At 41.2% G+C, this 16084-nt stretch overlaps 1 protein-coding gene across 5 annotated transcripts in view; it reads right to left on the bottom strand.

Annotated features, from left to right (window-relative positions):
* Nck2 (NCK adaptor protein 2) overlaps window positions 1-16084 on the bottom strand; it is a 153691-nt gene that overhangs the window by 26220 nt on the left and 111387 nt on the right. For 4 of the 5 annotated variants that reach the window (XM_069988626.1, XM_069988624.1, XM_069988627.1 and 1 more), the window contains one exon: window positions 15446-15687. In XM_069988626.1, the coding sequence (XP_069844727.1) occupies window positions 15446-15671 (226 nt within the window). In that variant the 5' untranslated portion in view covers window positions 15672-15687. The remainder of the gene's footprint in view (window positions 1-15445; window positions 15688-16084) is intronic. The other variant, XM_069988628.1, reaches the window with a different exon arrangement.

Genomic DNA, 16084 nt, shown 5'->3' with positions numbered 1-16084 from the left:
CTCTCCTGGCTTTTGTCCTATTAGTAATTTTTTCAAAACAATCTGCCTCTATTTATTCTCTAATTATCTTCCCAATAATCCTTTGTGAGTTGTTTTATGTATTTGGTTCCAAATACTTAGAAGCTTATGAAATACAAAAACAAAGCCTGAGTTTGAGTGTCTGGCACCATACTACTGTCGAAGTTTCCATAGTACTCGGGCAGTATACGTGACAGCCCATTTCTATTGTAAATGATCTGGCAAGAAAGCATTGCAATGAATGCTAAATTACAATATGAGATGTATAATGCATGCTCATACAGTGATGCATGGTATAACAAAGAAGGAAAAGTAAACCTGAAGTGTTCAGTGCAACTCTGAGCACCCACAGTTCCTGGCTAAACATGGTGAAGAGATGATTCACAAATTATTGGAGAAGCTGATCATTCACAATAGAACTGAGACATCTTTATTTTCTTTTTTTCCCTTTTTAAGCATTTTTTAATTTTTTATTGTGAAAAAACTGTACAGAGGGGTTACAATTACATGGGCAAGATAATTAATACATTTCTTATCAAGCATTGTAGCCTCCTCCTTTGTTTCCCTTTCCCATCCCTTCCAAGCCTCCCCTCCCCATCCTCCCCCCCCACCACCAAAGTTGTAAAGTTCGTTTTCGACATGACAACTTGTACTTGTACTTAATTTTCTTCCTTAGCTTACACGCATACTTCCCTGGGAGGTAGCTTGGCTTTATCCTATTTTTACAATGAAGAGGTGGTTTCACCAAGAATGGCTTAGTTTGGGAAGCACGTTTCAATGATATGCAGGATGACTAACAGGAATTTTCTTATCACAAAGAACACTGGATGCAGAAAAATAAATGACTTCTAAGACAGATGTATAGGTCAAACATCTACTGAAAAGAGCCTGATTATATCTAGCGTAACTGCATGATGACAGTGAATCTTGAGAACAGCCTGATTTATAAAACCTTATCCTGACAATACATGTATATAAACACTGGGAAAGTACGCATAAATTCTGTTTATTATGGAATTATGAAAACACAGGATTCATTCTCTGGCTTAAACTTCTTCTCCCTATATTCCAACTTAAAAAAAAATATGCCTGACTTTAAGACTAGGGTCACCTTGGAAGTAAATGTGTGGGTCAAGTGGTAGAGTGCCAGCATTGAGCAAAAAAGCCAAGTATGAATATGAGGCCCTGAGTTCAAGTCCCAGTAGTGGTGAGTGCATGCACACGCATACACACGCGCGCGCGCACACACACACACAACTCTGTTAGACTTTAGCTGGGAACTGTGGCTCATGCCTGTAATTTCTAATTAACCTGCAAAAAAAGCTGGAAGTGGAGATGTGACTCAAGTGGTAGAGCATCAGCCTCGAGTAAAAAATCAAGTGGGAGTATGAGGCCTTGAATCCAAGCCCTAGTACATGTGTGCACTCTTTTCTCTCATTCACAATTTCTCTCCTTCTCTCTCTTTCCAAAAAGAGTGAGAGCAACTGACTAATGACTTTATAACTACAATTCTAGGAAGATCTGTTTCACCTGTATCACGCAAAGATCCATAAAGGACAAGGACGGCTGAAATAGTATTGCATGCCTTACCAGTACAATGTAACAGGCCCAAGTCTATATCCAAATTACAAATCCATTTCAAGAAAACATATCCCTGCCATACTGAACCTCTGAACCACTTGAATGAATAGATGAATGAATGAATGAATGACTCTTATTTTTGACATTAAAGAACCAGGCACAGTTACTAAAAAATGAATCCTTTGGGGCTAGGGCCATGTTCATTGAAGTAACTGTTGGTTAGCATTTTAGGGCCAATAGCAAATAACCAAAACAGCTGTAGGACTAGTGGCCAGGGAGCGGCTGAGTTCACTATCACCACACCACCAGACAGGCATCTTAATCTCCTACCCTAATCTGAGTCTCTAATTCCTAACACTGAATAGCCTAGCAGAGACTAAAGTCAGCCTGATCTGTGTTTGAATTTGAATCCCATTAGTACTGTGTGTTCTTAGTGTATCATTTAACTTCCAGCGTTAGAAAAAATAAGGTATTGTTACTCCCCTCTTAGGGCCATAGAGATGAAAGATGGATGTGCCACCTGGAGTGCTGTCTGATGCTGTATGGCACAAACTGCTGGCCATTCAACATATGGGTGTATCAGTTGGGGACTTGGTTTGGGTTTTCTGTTGCATGCATCTCTGCTTGGTTTGGTGTATAGGCTGTGCACTACTAAGCAGGGAGGGCAGGAAACACAGAATATAGCACAGCACATTCCTGGACACCAACTATCACACGCTGTCACAAGGTGTCTTTGAACTGGCCTTTCTGACAGGAAGGGATATGGGGATGGTATCTGGGGGGATGTTTCTTCCTGTTTCTCTCTTCACTTCTCTTTAGTATTATTCAAGCTGTGTTAATGGTTCAGAACTATCTGCATGCAAAGAAAAGGAGGCTGAGTACTACTGGTGACTGAAGCCAATAATCCTAACTACTCAGAAGGCTGAGACCTAAAGGACTGTAGGTTGAAGCAAATCCAAGAAGGAAAGAAATACTAAGACACCATCTCTAATCAACAAAATACCAAATTAGGCACATGACTCAAACTGTAGAGCATGAGCAATGAGTAAGGCTCTGAGTACATTTCTTAACAAGCATTGTTTCCTCCTCCTTTGTTTCCCCTTCCCATCCCTTTCCGCCTCCCCGCCTCCCCCCCCCCCCCAGAGCTGTAAAGATCGTTTTTCGACATAAAGTTTTCTACATCTCATTGTTGCAATGGGTCCACCACCTGTATCCCTATTTAAACAATTTGTTTTTTCCCTTCCCCTCCACAAAGTATCCCAACATCAAATACAGTGAAAACAGGGGTTATATCACGGGGAAGGGACATACAAAAAAACAAAGAAATCATCTTATAAATACGTTAGAAACAATCGCAAGTAAGAAAAAACATTTGAACCCTTTGGCTATAATCAACTCTGGTAACAACAGATGCTGGAGTGGATATGGACAGAAGGGAACCTTACTGCATTGTTGGTAGGAGTGTAAACTTGTTCAACCACTTTGGAAAGCAGTATGGAGGTTTCTCAAAAGACTCCACATAGAGCACCCCTATGACCCAGCAATCCCACATTTGGGCATTTACCAAATGATCACAAAACAAGACCATACTAAAGCTACCAGCACAACTATGTTTATTGCAGCATTATTTACCATAGCTAAGATATGGAACCAACCCAGGTGCCCCTTAGTAAATGAATGGATCAAGAAAATGTGGTATATATACACAATGGAATTCTATGCCTCCATCAGAAAGAATGACATTGCCACCAGGTAATTTCTATGACACAAAAACCTGAAATCCATGGAGACAGGATGTGCTCTGGTTTTCAAATTTTCAAAACAGCAGTGTGAAGTAATGAGATCTTTCCAAAGTGGGCAAAGAATGGGTTAACGCCACTGAGTGGATTATTAGCACAACAGTGGGCTTGTTCTAAACATAGCCCCTTCTTGCTCTCTCATGGTGCTCCCAGCCCTTCTGCCTTCAGCCATGAGATGATGTAACAATAGAAGCTTTCAGCCTCCAAAATGAAATAATTTCATTTTCTTTACCAATCACTTAGTCTTTGATGTTGTTGTAGAAGAAGAAAATAAACCAAGACAATTTGAGAAATGGAAGGGAAAAAACAAATTGTTTAAATAGGGATATAGGTGGACCCATTGCAACAATGAGATGTACAAGACGGTATGTGGAAAAATGAACTTGACAATTCAGGCTGGGGGGGGGGGGCGGGGGGAGTGATGTAGTTGTGGAGGTGGGAGGGAAGGCATGGTAGGGGAAAAACAAAGGAGGAGGCAACAATGCTTGATAACAAATGTACTCATTTTACAACTTTGGTGGAGGGGGGATCGGGTGGGGGGAGTATGAGAAGGGAGGAGAAGGGGAAACAAAGAGGAGGCAACAATGCTTGATAAGAAATGTACTCGTTAAAGGGTTGGAAAAGGATCTACCAGTCAAATGCCCCCAGTAAGAAAGCAGGTGTAACAATCCTGATATCTGACAAAATAAACTTTTCATTAAAATCAATACAAAAAGACAAGGACGGACACTACATAATAATACAGGGAACAATCCAAGAGGAGGATATTACCCTCATCAAGTTATATTCCCCAAACATTGGTGGCACCAAGATATGTTAAGCAAATACTCTCAAACTTACACAATAAAATAGATCCCAATACGATAATACTAGGAGACTTTAACACCCCACTCTCACCAAAAGACAGATCTACCAACCAGAGGATTGGCAAAGAAGCTACCGAATTAAGTGAGGCCATACTTCAATCGGAATGAACTGACATCTACCGAGTATTTCACCCTAAAATAACACAGTACACATTCTTCTCAGCAGCTCATGAACTTTCTCCAAAATAGACCATATCATAGTTCATGCAAGGAACTTAAGCAAATACAAGGGGATCAACATAATCCCCTGTATCCTGTCTGACCACAGTGAAATCAAGCTAGTTCTCAATAACAAAGCATACCACAAAAATTACTCTAATACATGGAAATTGAACAGCACACTTCTTAGCAATGCCTGGGTAATGGAAGAGATCAAAGAAGAAATAAAAAATTTCCTACAACTCAATGAAAATGAAAACACCTAGCAAAGAAACTTGGGACACAGCAAAAACAGTCCTGAGGGGCAAATTTATTGCCCTCAGTGCCCACATCAAGAGAATGGAGACAGACCAAGTAAATAATCTCATGTTGCAATTAAAACAGCTAGAAAAACATGAAAAAATGGAACCTAAAGTTACTAATGGAGCCAGATAACCAAACTAAGAGCGGAGATTAATGAATTAGAGAATCGGAGAACCATAGCCAAAATTAACCAAACAAAAAGCTGGTTCTTTGAATAAATAAATAAAATTGATGGACCATTGGTAAAATTAATAAAAAAAAAGAAGAGAGGAAACCCATATTAACAGGATTAGGGATGCCACGGGAAAAATCACAACACGTACTCAAGATATCCAGACAATCTTAACGGACTAATTTCAAAAGTTATACTCTCTAAAGGAAGAAAACCTGGCAGAAATGGATGCATTTTTAGAGAAATACAAGTTGCCCAACCTGAGCAAAGAAGTAAAACAAATAAGCCAATATCCTACAACAAGATACAGGAAGCAATCAGAAGTCTTCCAACAAAAAAAAAAGCCCAGGACCAGATGGATTCACAGCAGAATTCTATAAGACCTTTAAAGAAGAACTAATACCCATACTCCTCAAGCTCTTCAGAGAAACAGACAAGGAGGGAGCTATCCCAAACTCATTCTACGAAGCCAATATCACACTCATCCCCAAACCAGGCAAAGACCCAACCAAAAAAGAGAATTACAGGCCAATTTCCTTGATGAACACAGATGCAAAGCTCTTTAACAAGATTCTAGCTAACAGAATCCAGAAACACATAAAAAAAATCATACACTATGACCAAGTAGGCTTCATCCCAGAGATGCAGGGATGGTTTAACATACGTAAGTCAATAAATGTAATCCAATACATCAACAGAGCCAAGGTCAAGAATCACATGATTATCTCCACAGATGCAGAAAAGGCCTTTGATAAAATTCAACATTCATTCACGCTGGCGGGGATGCGGAGAAAGAGGAACCCTATTACACTGCTAGTGGGAATGTACACTTATCCAACCACTTTGGAAAGCAGTCTAGAGGGTCCTCAGAAAGCTATATATTGACCTCCCTTATGACCCAGTTATACCACTTCTAGGCATCTACCCTGAACAATAACCAGTATACAAGGACACATGCACCTCCATGTTTATTGCAGCACTGTTCACAATAGCTAGGATATGGAAACAACCCAGATGCCCCACCACAGATGAATGGATTCAAAAATTGTGGTATCTATACACAATGGAATATTATGCAGCCATTAGAAATGATAAAATAATGATATTTGCAGGGAAATGGATGGAGCTAGAAGAAATCATGTTGAGCGAGGTAAGCCAAGAGCAAAGAGACAAACAGTGCATGTCTCCCTGATAAGTGAATGTTAAATCCAAAATGTTAGGTGATACCACAAAATTAACAGGACTTAAGAAACAAAGAACTTCCACTCATCTGGTCAAACTACTACTAAATAACCCCATGCTGCTGATCACATGTATGGTGGATATGTGTACACCGTTATATGTTATAGACTGGGATAGACAATTTGCTCCAAGAAAGTTAGAATGAGTTTGTGACTTTAAATGAGTATCACTATCCCACAATACTGTGAAATTTGGGAAATTATGTAATCACTTAATCACAATAAAAAAAAACAATCAGAAAACTAGAAGTGACGCTATGGCTCAAGGGGTAGAGCATGAGCCTTGAGCTGAATTGTTCAGGGACAGCTCCCAGGCCTAGAGCTCAAGCCCCACAACTGACAAGAAAAAAAAGAGAGAGATCTTTCATGCGATTGTTTCTAATATATTTATAAGTTTATGTCGTTGTTGCTTTGTATGTCCCTCCTCCACGGTATAACCCCTGCTTTCACTATGTATGATGTTGGTATAGGTGGAGGGGAAGGGAAAAAACAAATTGTTAAAACAGGGATACAGGAGAACCCATTGCAACAATGAGATGTACAAGTCGTTATGTTGAAAAATGAACTTTACAACTTTGGGGGGGGCACGGGGGGAAAATGTGAAGAGATGGGAAGGGGAAACAAAGGAGGAGGCTACAATGCTTGATAAGAAATATGTTCACTATCTTGCCCATGTAATTGTAACCCCTCTGTACAGTATTTTCACAATAAAAAAATTAGTTTATTAAAAAAAAAAAGAAATGTACTCGTTATCTTGCCCATGTAATTGTAACTCCTCTGTATAGTATTCTCACAATAAAAAAAGAAAGAACTGTACTCATTACCTTGCTTGTGTAACTGTAAACCCTCTGTACAGTATTTTCACAATAAAAAACTTATTTAAAAAAAAACCTAAAAATTAAAAGAAAAAGAAAGTACACTAAGACAGTTGTGACAAAACTCAGAATGATTTTGAATCCTCTATGCTGGAGTCATGCCTGAAGCATCTGACTTGCCAAATCCTCTAGACATCCTGCCCTCGGCACAGATCACATGGTTTGCTCAGCTCAGTTTCTCTTCCTGCTTTCCTAATTCCCTATTTCTGTGGATTATTCAGGCTCAAAGCACTCAAGTCATCTGTGATTAATACTTCTATCATCCTAGATCAAATAGCGTCTAGCGGTTTCCCTCCCAAACTCCCTTCTTTCTTCCCATGCTCACTGCTGAGCTCGGGGCTTGGGACATCAACCACGGCTCTGAGGCCTTGTGCTCAGTCTCTGCTCAGTCTAGGTTTGGTCTTCGAATCTCATTGTGAAGAGCAGGATCTGTATTCTGCCATATTCCACCATATTCCACCAGCCATGCAGGAATACTTAGGATTCTCTTTTCACATGGAGTCACTTCTGCTGTTTATGAGGTGGAACACCCTAGCATCAAGGCCTCCTGGCAGCTCCTGCCCACCTTGGCCACTGACTTTCAACATCCTTTCATAGGCATAGGATAGCTGGCCATACAGATAGCTGGAGCCCAGGTGTAGACACCTAGCCAACCTCTTACTTGCTCTCCGAGTCACCTCAACTGAGAGCCCTCTCCTCTTGTCCTGGCCTTGGCCTAGACCAGAATCACCTTTATGATGACTTCACTTAATTCTCAGAACTTTGGTGACAAAGAAAGACCTATCCCCTTATGCAGCTGATGCAAATGAGGCTCAAAGAGGAGAGAAACCCCAAGAAACCACTCATCTGGCAGGTGGCAAAGGCTGAACTTGAAGGCAGGCATTCTTCGACTTCTGAGTCCTCCCGCTCCTGACCCCTATATGACGCTTTCTGAATGTCCAGTGGCTAAACTACAATTCAGCCCTGGCATCCACTGAGGCAGGAAGGACACTGTAGCAGTATTATTCCCCCCACCAGATGAAATAACATCTGACCATGCTCCCTTATCTGATCTGTACATACCCTATTACACGGGGACAATCCCCACATAATGTTTAACACATCCCTATTTCAGAGCCTTTGGTTATTACTTGCAAAAGCCACTCAACAGAGAATGCAGTAGCATAGAAGAGATTTCTTGGGCATCAAGGAAAGGACAGCCCTAGCTCACACTCAGCTTCCACAGTAATGAGGCTGTAGGATTCATTACTCAGGTCTGAAACCTGTGTGTTTGTTCATAAGCAGAGGACAGATCCATCATCTCATAATGCCTAAATGAGAATTCCTGACAATTAGCAACCAGTGAGTCTGGGAGCCTAGGAGTCCACATATGCCTCTTGCCTCTATTATAATCAAAGAAAGACAACTGAACTGCTCAGAATCCAACTGGGAAATACAGCAGGGGTTTCCTCACTTGTGCCCTACAGATAGGAAGAGAGCAGTGAAACTTTCTGTAAACCAATGAAGCTCTCAGTTCTTAGAGGAACTACTGTGAACAATCAGCTGATCGTGTGGGCATGCTGTTTCCCTTACATTTCAGGTCTAATTGAATCAGACACTCAGTGATGTACTCTAGTGTCTGAAGGATGTGGACCAACTGGAAGTCACTGTAGCAACTGTAAATGCTTAAGAGAGCTCAGAGCCTAATCACAGCATGTTCTAGGTGGATATCTGACTTTCTGGCCTAGTATAGTCTCTAGGCCACTCCTGGGTTTGTAAAGTTTACTGTGACTGCACAAAAAAGTCACAAGAACAGCAGAATTAACGTATTTTCCCTGACCCATCTGACGCAAGACCACTATTCCCTCCAACACTGTTATTTCCACAAACAAGAACCTTCATCAAATTCACAAAATTTACACTGTAGCCATCTACCTCAGGTACCTCACTCAAATTCTGCTATTGCAGACCTACTTTTTCATGTCTAGAATGAACATGGTATTGCTGAAATGTCTGCAATGTTTCATATTGCTGACTCTGGGGCTGTGTCCCATTTCAAATGCACAAAGATGTTTACCACTAAATCTAGATAGTCACTCTGGTACAAGAAAAGTATTGAATTTAGAGCTGAAGTCCTCTCCATGCCTCCTATCTGTGACTAGGGTATTTCTAGGAAGATCAAAGGATTACTAGGACTTAAGTTTTCCCATCTGGAATTAGCAACACTATCAAGGCAAGCCTGTGGTAGTGTGTTATCTACTTTAATATCAATCGATATTTCCTTACATTTATGCCCTGTAACAAAACACATCTCACTTAACTATTCTTCCACACTATACCTTCCAATTTAAGTCAAATCAACATTCTTAATATGGGCACAAATTGTCTGGAGTTCCTGAGTTCTGGAATATTAACTTTTTGGTTGTATTTATTATTTTTTTTGTGGGTACTGGTAATGGGGCTTAATCTCAGGGCATGAGTGCTATCCCTGAACTTTTGTGTTCAAGGCTAATGCTCTACAATTTGAGCAACAGCTTCAGTTCTGGCCTTTTGCTAGTTAATTAGAGATAGGAATCTGACAGACTTTCCTGCCTAGGCTGGCTTCAAACTATGATCCTCAGATCTCAGCCTGAGTAGCTAGGATGAAAAATACAAGTAGGGTACACTGCTTAGAAAGAGGAAATGTGTGGTATATAGTGTAAGCAGGTGGTCTTTTCATGGTTATTTTACAGGGATTTGCTACAGGCATTTATTGATCCCAGTCAAAGCAATCTTTTGTTCTACTTTGGTCCTGAAGCCTGGCTACTGCCTCCGGTTTCTTATAGACTATACATTAAGTCAAAGAAAATTACAGGACAGGCTGAACATAGGATAAATCACTGTGTATGACTAAGCACACGTAGTGTCTTTTGTGATACACAAGTGTGCTCTAAAATGAGAAAGACCTAAATGACACTAACTGTCATTCAGGCCCTGGGGAAGGAAAATGCTTGGCTCTGTGGGGCACATAGCTTCTACAGGCAGGCATTGGCTTATTTCCTTTCACAAGAACATAGCGCCCTGAAACTTCTTGATGTTTAAAAATGTTAAGAATGCCAGTTATTGAAACTAGGTAGATGTCTATATTTTATACAAAGAAAGAATTCATGGAGTTCACTCAAAACCCAAAGTTGGACTTGAGGAAAGAGTAAAAGAGTGACATAAGAGAAATTCAAATCTCCTTAATAAAGATATGTATGTCCTTAACTCATTTGAAAGTGGTCCAAGGTTTTCTATACACATTCATCTAGTCCCTGCTTGCATCCAGTGGGCTCCCAGGCCAAACTAGACCTGCCTTAGTTGCTTGGCTTACGCTCCTTCCTTTCTTCCTCCACAGTGCAGCAAAGGAGCCCTGGGGTCTTATCTGGGAGCTCTCCCTGAGTGGACACATAGAGAAAAATTCAGCATTCTGTTTACCTCACAAGTTAGAGGGGAGGGAATGGTTACTAGATTGAGAGAAGTAAACATCCTGATAATGCCAACTCTCTCCAATGTTCCCTCTCGCTCATGGCTCCTCTCTCTCTACCTGCCACTCCCCTGTGTGTTCTCTGTTTCAGGCCTCTAGGCCTTCTGTCTGTACAGTGTATGCTTGCCTCCTTCTCTTCCAGTTTTTTTTACCCCTAATTATCCTCAACTCTGCAGAGGACCTCAGAACACCTCTGTTCAAATATTCAACTGCTCATGAGCATCCAGACACGCAGTTTAACTCCTGTGCATGGATCTACAACCTCATTATCTGTCTCTCCACTGTGAACTTTATGTTCCAGCAAGAGGATGCTACTCCCTATTCTGAGATAAATCAGGCTTCACAAGACCCTGAACCTGAACAAAACAAATGAACTCTCAAGAACAGAGGCTCTGTATATCTATTTGATTTCCAGGACAAAGATTGGCACTTGGTAGATGCACTCAACAAAGACTAGTTTCAGGAAGCCAACATTGTCCCCGCTGGTTTGTATGTAGGAGGGGACTCCCATCACTCCTGGAGTCTGGGTTTGTAAATCTCTTGTAGGGGGAGAGACTTCTGTGAACCGTGTCAATTTCACCAATAGGAGCCATTCCCACATCCTTATCAAAAGCATAGATCAAAATAGGGTCCAGCCTATTTCTAGACAGATACTGGAAAGTTACCATCAGAAGCCTCTCTGGGCGTGCAGGTCTGGAAGGAATCACGAGGAGGGTGTTCTGAGGGACGTGGTCACACTGGGACAGGTGCCGGAGGAACAACCCGAGGGACAAGTAATTATGGCTAGAGATGCCCAAGGAGGTGGTAAGCAATGGGCACGTGTGAAGAACAGCCCACTAGAGGGGAATAGTAATAAATGATAAAAGAAACTTTTGGGATTCATGGACCTAAGTGAGCCATTAAAAGGAGAATTTGATTCTGGGGGACTTTGGTGAATTCCAGCTGTTATCAGAGTGGCAGGTAGAACTGTTCCTCAGTAACTTGCAAGAAATCTTTGAAAAAATACCACCCGGGGAGCAGATTCTCTGTTTCAAAAGCTTTTCAGCACAGTGCTTTTCTAATGCTTCACCCACATGGTTTTTAAGTCAGGTTTGCAAGGTCAAGTCCAGATGGAAGCCTGGAACCTCTCACTGCTGAGTTCAGAACTGTGAAGTCTGAGCCCTTCAAACTATCAAGTGCATTTTGCTGGCTGAAATCATTGCTGACAATTGTTCCTTGTTATCTGTGGAAAAGTTCTCTTGACTATTCATGGTAATATGCAGAACATGAAAGAAGATCCACTGCCACGTGAGAGAATAAGAGCTTATATCATTCTATTCAGTGACAAATTATTAAAGGAAAAGAACATTAACACTTTCAGAATAAATGGCATGGCTCTCAAGTGGTAGAACGCCTGCCTAACAAATGTGAGGCCCTAGGTTCAAATCTCAGTACTTCCCCAAAGCAGAGCAAAACAAACAACAGAAAACACCAGTAAGGTTAATACTTTCATAAGAGAAGAGAGAAAATAGAGCAAAGAAAAAGGAGAGAGAAAAGAAAAATGCTTTCTTCAAGTTGCCTAAACAAACTATTGTGTGTGACAAAGTTAAGTTCACTACCAACCTTAGCACCACAAAGAAGTCTAAGAAAACAGGAGGGAAACATACAGCTAGGCACCTGTGGTTAGGTGTAAGCTCACATTTTCAAACACTGTACCCCAGTGGAGGAGTCCAGAACAATCTATTCCCAACAAGGCAATTTCCAGGAAAATCCTACTGTGCACATTAGAAGCGAGAGGATGTACACAGAAGTACAAATGACATGTTTCAATGCTGCGTTCACTCATAACACACAGCAGAGAGCTTTTCTGCAGTCTCCACTATCAGTTGAAAAACCATGCTGTGATTATAAGGACACACAGGTGACAGTAACTAAACAGGAAGCTATAAACACTTTGGCGCCCATCTTCTTAGCAAAAGAGACTACTAGGAGATAGCAGGGGCTACTGGGCCCTCCCACCTTCCTTCTTGTCTATGTGCTCTGCATAGAAGTCAGGTTACAGAGAAAGATGCTACTCCACAGGGAGGTTTCCTATCAGGGGCGTTATCCTTGCTCCTCAATAACGCTTCAAATAGTACAATACAAAATTCATGCAAAACTCAAGCTGAGGTAACAAGGAACCTGTCTGTCCAATGCATAGCCAGCCTTCAAGTGGGCATGATAAATACAACCAAACAAAAAGATAGACTAAAAATGGGAGCCGTTTCTCTGATGCCTAAGTACTCATCTCCAAGGGCTATATGAAACACACTCTAAGTATTTTTGCAGAATATCATACTTCATGCAAATGTTTCCAAAGAAACACATGCTTGAACAAAGTCTGAAGCCCACGGGAGAGCTGCCAGTCTACAAAAGAGAAGATTTGCTCAGCACAGCCCTAGAGGGCAAAATGAGAGCCAAGGAGAGGAAGTGGAAGAAATGCAAAAATTTTATTCTATTTAAGGAAGTGCTTTCTAACAATCTGTGTTCTCCAAAAATGGAACTGGCCCACTCTAGATGCAAACGTGTTCCTGCAGAGCTGGATGGCCATCTGTCAGGGACACAGTAGCAGCCCAGAGTGGAATATGTGGGTGCACTTAAGAGAAGGGACTATGTGAACTTGCCACACTGATGTCAGCTCAGGGAAAAAGCCAATAAACCCACTGGCCAGAAGACCAGCTCATACTTTCACTTTGAGGCTTTGTCTTTTCTCATTCTAAGGAAATGAAGAAGTGAAAGGAGAAGTCATTCCAAGGAATTTCTACATAATCTAGAGGGTCATTTTGCCTTCTTCTACTTCCTACCAGTTTGGAAGCATTTCATACTTTAATTGAATCCTGAAGATAATAGTTTGTTATATTTTTGGTGGTTTTTTTAAAGGCAGACAAACAAGCCAACATTGTTTAATATGCTCAAAAGGAAGGTAGTTTGGGGTAAGAGGTTGAAATTGGAAAGGATAAATATGACTACTTTCAGGAAATTCTAATGTTTATCCATTCATGCTTTCCTCATTTTCTTACCAGTGGAAAGGATAGGAAAAGAGTATTCCTTTCTCATGACATGTGTATATAAGGGGGTGGGGAAGGAGACTAAGGAAAGCTTCTGTGGAAAGAGAATCAGAATGCCAATGGGACACGGAATTTCTAAATCAGCCTCAGAATCCAAGATACACACTGACCTGGTGTAATCTACCCAAAGTATCTGCCAAAAAACTATCTCACTTCTTTTTCCCAATCATGGGGAAGAAACCGCAATCATAACACAAAAATACCACCCAACAAATAAAGGCTTTCAATGATTTTGAACAGATAGTTTAGACTTCCCAGGGTTGTAGAAAATGAAAGATGTACATTTTCCAACACCCACCACATTTGGCATAGAATTTTTTCAAGTTTTCTCCATGTATTCCTCTCCCTCCCCCATAAATGAGACAAAATCTCTCTCAAGTCATAAAAAGCAAAACCTATGTAAATAAAGTACAGGTGATAACATTGGCTTACTTTAACACAACCTGGAAGTAATAACCCAGCAGTACCTGCTATATACAATTTTATACTCACATAAGAAGGTAATAATTGCTAAAATGTCAGCTCAGATCAGTCACTTATTTAAAGGGGTCATCTCACTTATGTTCTCAGACAATCTGAAGTGAGCCCAATGCACACTACCCAAAGGAAAGCGGGGCACCATTCACGTCACAGGACATGGCAGTCTACATGTCTGGCACAAGTGTTACATTTCAGATGTAGTTTGAGCACATCCTCCTACGGTCCCTTGTGTTGGAATTTAACTTTCAGTTTAGAGGTGTTAGCAAGGTGGAAACTTAATCCTAGTAGGGTGTTTAGAGGTTAGGATTTCAAGGTGGTCACGAGGGTTAAATAAAAGCATCAGAAAAAAAAACTCAGCAGAATTGAATGCTGGTAGTTTTAAAGGAGAGAGATACTGAACCAGGCATGGTGATGCATGCATTTAATCCTAGTGCTAGGATGGTAGAAGCAGGAGGAACCTAAGTTTGAGATCCGCCTGTGTTACATGAGATTCTTTTCTCAAAAACAAAACATAACGGAGATAGAGATAAATAAACAGAGAAAGAGAGAGAGAGAGAGACTTCATGAGCACAAAAGGCACGTATACAGTGACCTGAGGAAGAAAACTAAGGGAGAAAACAAGACATCATGATGACTGAACACAGGTAATGGGAGATAATCTAATGCCAGGCCCTAATGACTACTAATGCCACTGATTCCAGCTGCCAGCTGATGAACAGTGCCTGGAACTGTGGCATGAAATATTGTTAACTCAGGGGGAAATGTTCTGTGCATGAAAGCCAAATCAATGAGATTATATGGGAGAGTGAAAGAGTTGATGGGAGGACACAGAGGGACACTTTCAGGTAGTACTTCTATCTCAGGGTCCTCTGGAATTTTGACACAGGAGACTGACACTTGTGCAGGAATCCAAAGCATATATATGAGCCCAAATTCTACAATCTCCAGAAAATGAGAAACAACATATTTCTGTTTCTTGATCTCTTAATTCTCATGGACTGTAGAAAAGACAACTAGGAGGAAGTCAACATTTAAATAGATCTTAAAACTACAACAACAACAAAACAAAGAAGCCTAGCATTGGTGGTGCACGCCTGTAATTACAGCTGCTCAGGAGGCTGAGATCTGAGGATCTCAGTCCAAAGCCAAGCAGAGCAGAAAAGTCTCCAGTTAGCCAGTGGAGGTGTAGCTCAAGAAGAGCACCAGCCTTGAACAAAAAAGCTTATGAAGAGCTCCCTGGCCCTGAATTCAATCCCCAGTATAGACACAAAACAAAAACAAAATCCAAGAACTGGAAAAAGGATCCATCCTGCCTGGAGACCAAGGCTTCCCTCTCCAGGTCAGGCAGAGGGCTGGCTGTAGACCCTGGGTGGGCACTTACCTAGTGTGTCCTTGAGGTTTTTTACCAGGGATCCCTTCTTCAGGCTGTTCTTGCGCTCCACATAGTTGGATGGCACATAGCCCGTCCTGTTGGCTGCATTCCTCACCCGCCACCACGTCTTGGAGTCATCCAGCAGCCATAGACGCTCATTCTTCTTGATGTCAAGCTCCTGGTCCTGCTGGGCCGTGTAGTCCCACTTGGCTATGACAATAACTTCTTCTGTCATCTTTCATGGAGTCCTTCTGCCAGCAAAACATTTGGAGACACTCATTAGAGAATCACCTAACCACTGTATCCTTTGACCAACTCGAACAATTAGAGAATGGCAGAGCTCTGCTTACAACTCTGCAGAATCTTGAAAGGTTCACGCTTGAAATGACCTTCTTTAAACCAGCATTTGTGTTTTCCTTAGAAATAGCAACTTTATAAAAGAAATCTTGTGTTACTATTCCTGGTGTATTAGGAATCCCATGTATTCTACCAAAATCAAACAAACTTGCAACACACTCTAGACAATGATATGTGAATGTGCTCATTTGATTTAGTAACAATGGCTCCTTTGCAGCCAAACAGGGTCACACTCATTTTCTCAGTCTATGCTGAAGTTTAAGAATATGTTTGGGCTGGGAAGGTGGCACG

This window comes from Dipodomys merriami, unplaced genomic scaffold (genome assembly GCF_024711535.1).
Source record: "Dipodomys merriami isolate MVZ:Mamm:240054 unplaced genomic scaffold, mDipMer1.0.p SCAF_36, whole genome shotgun sequence".
Taxonomy (NCBI): domain Eukaryota; kingdom Metazoa; phylum Chordata; class Mammalia; order Rodentia; family Heteromyidae; genus Dipodomys; species Dipodomys merriami.
Note: the sequence above shows the minus strand (reverse complement) of the source record. Positions and strands in the feature narration are given on the sequence as shown.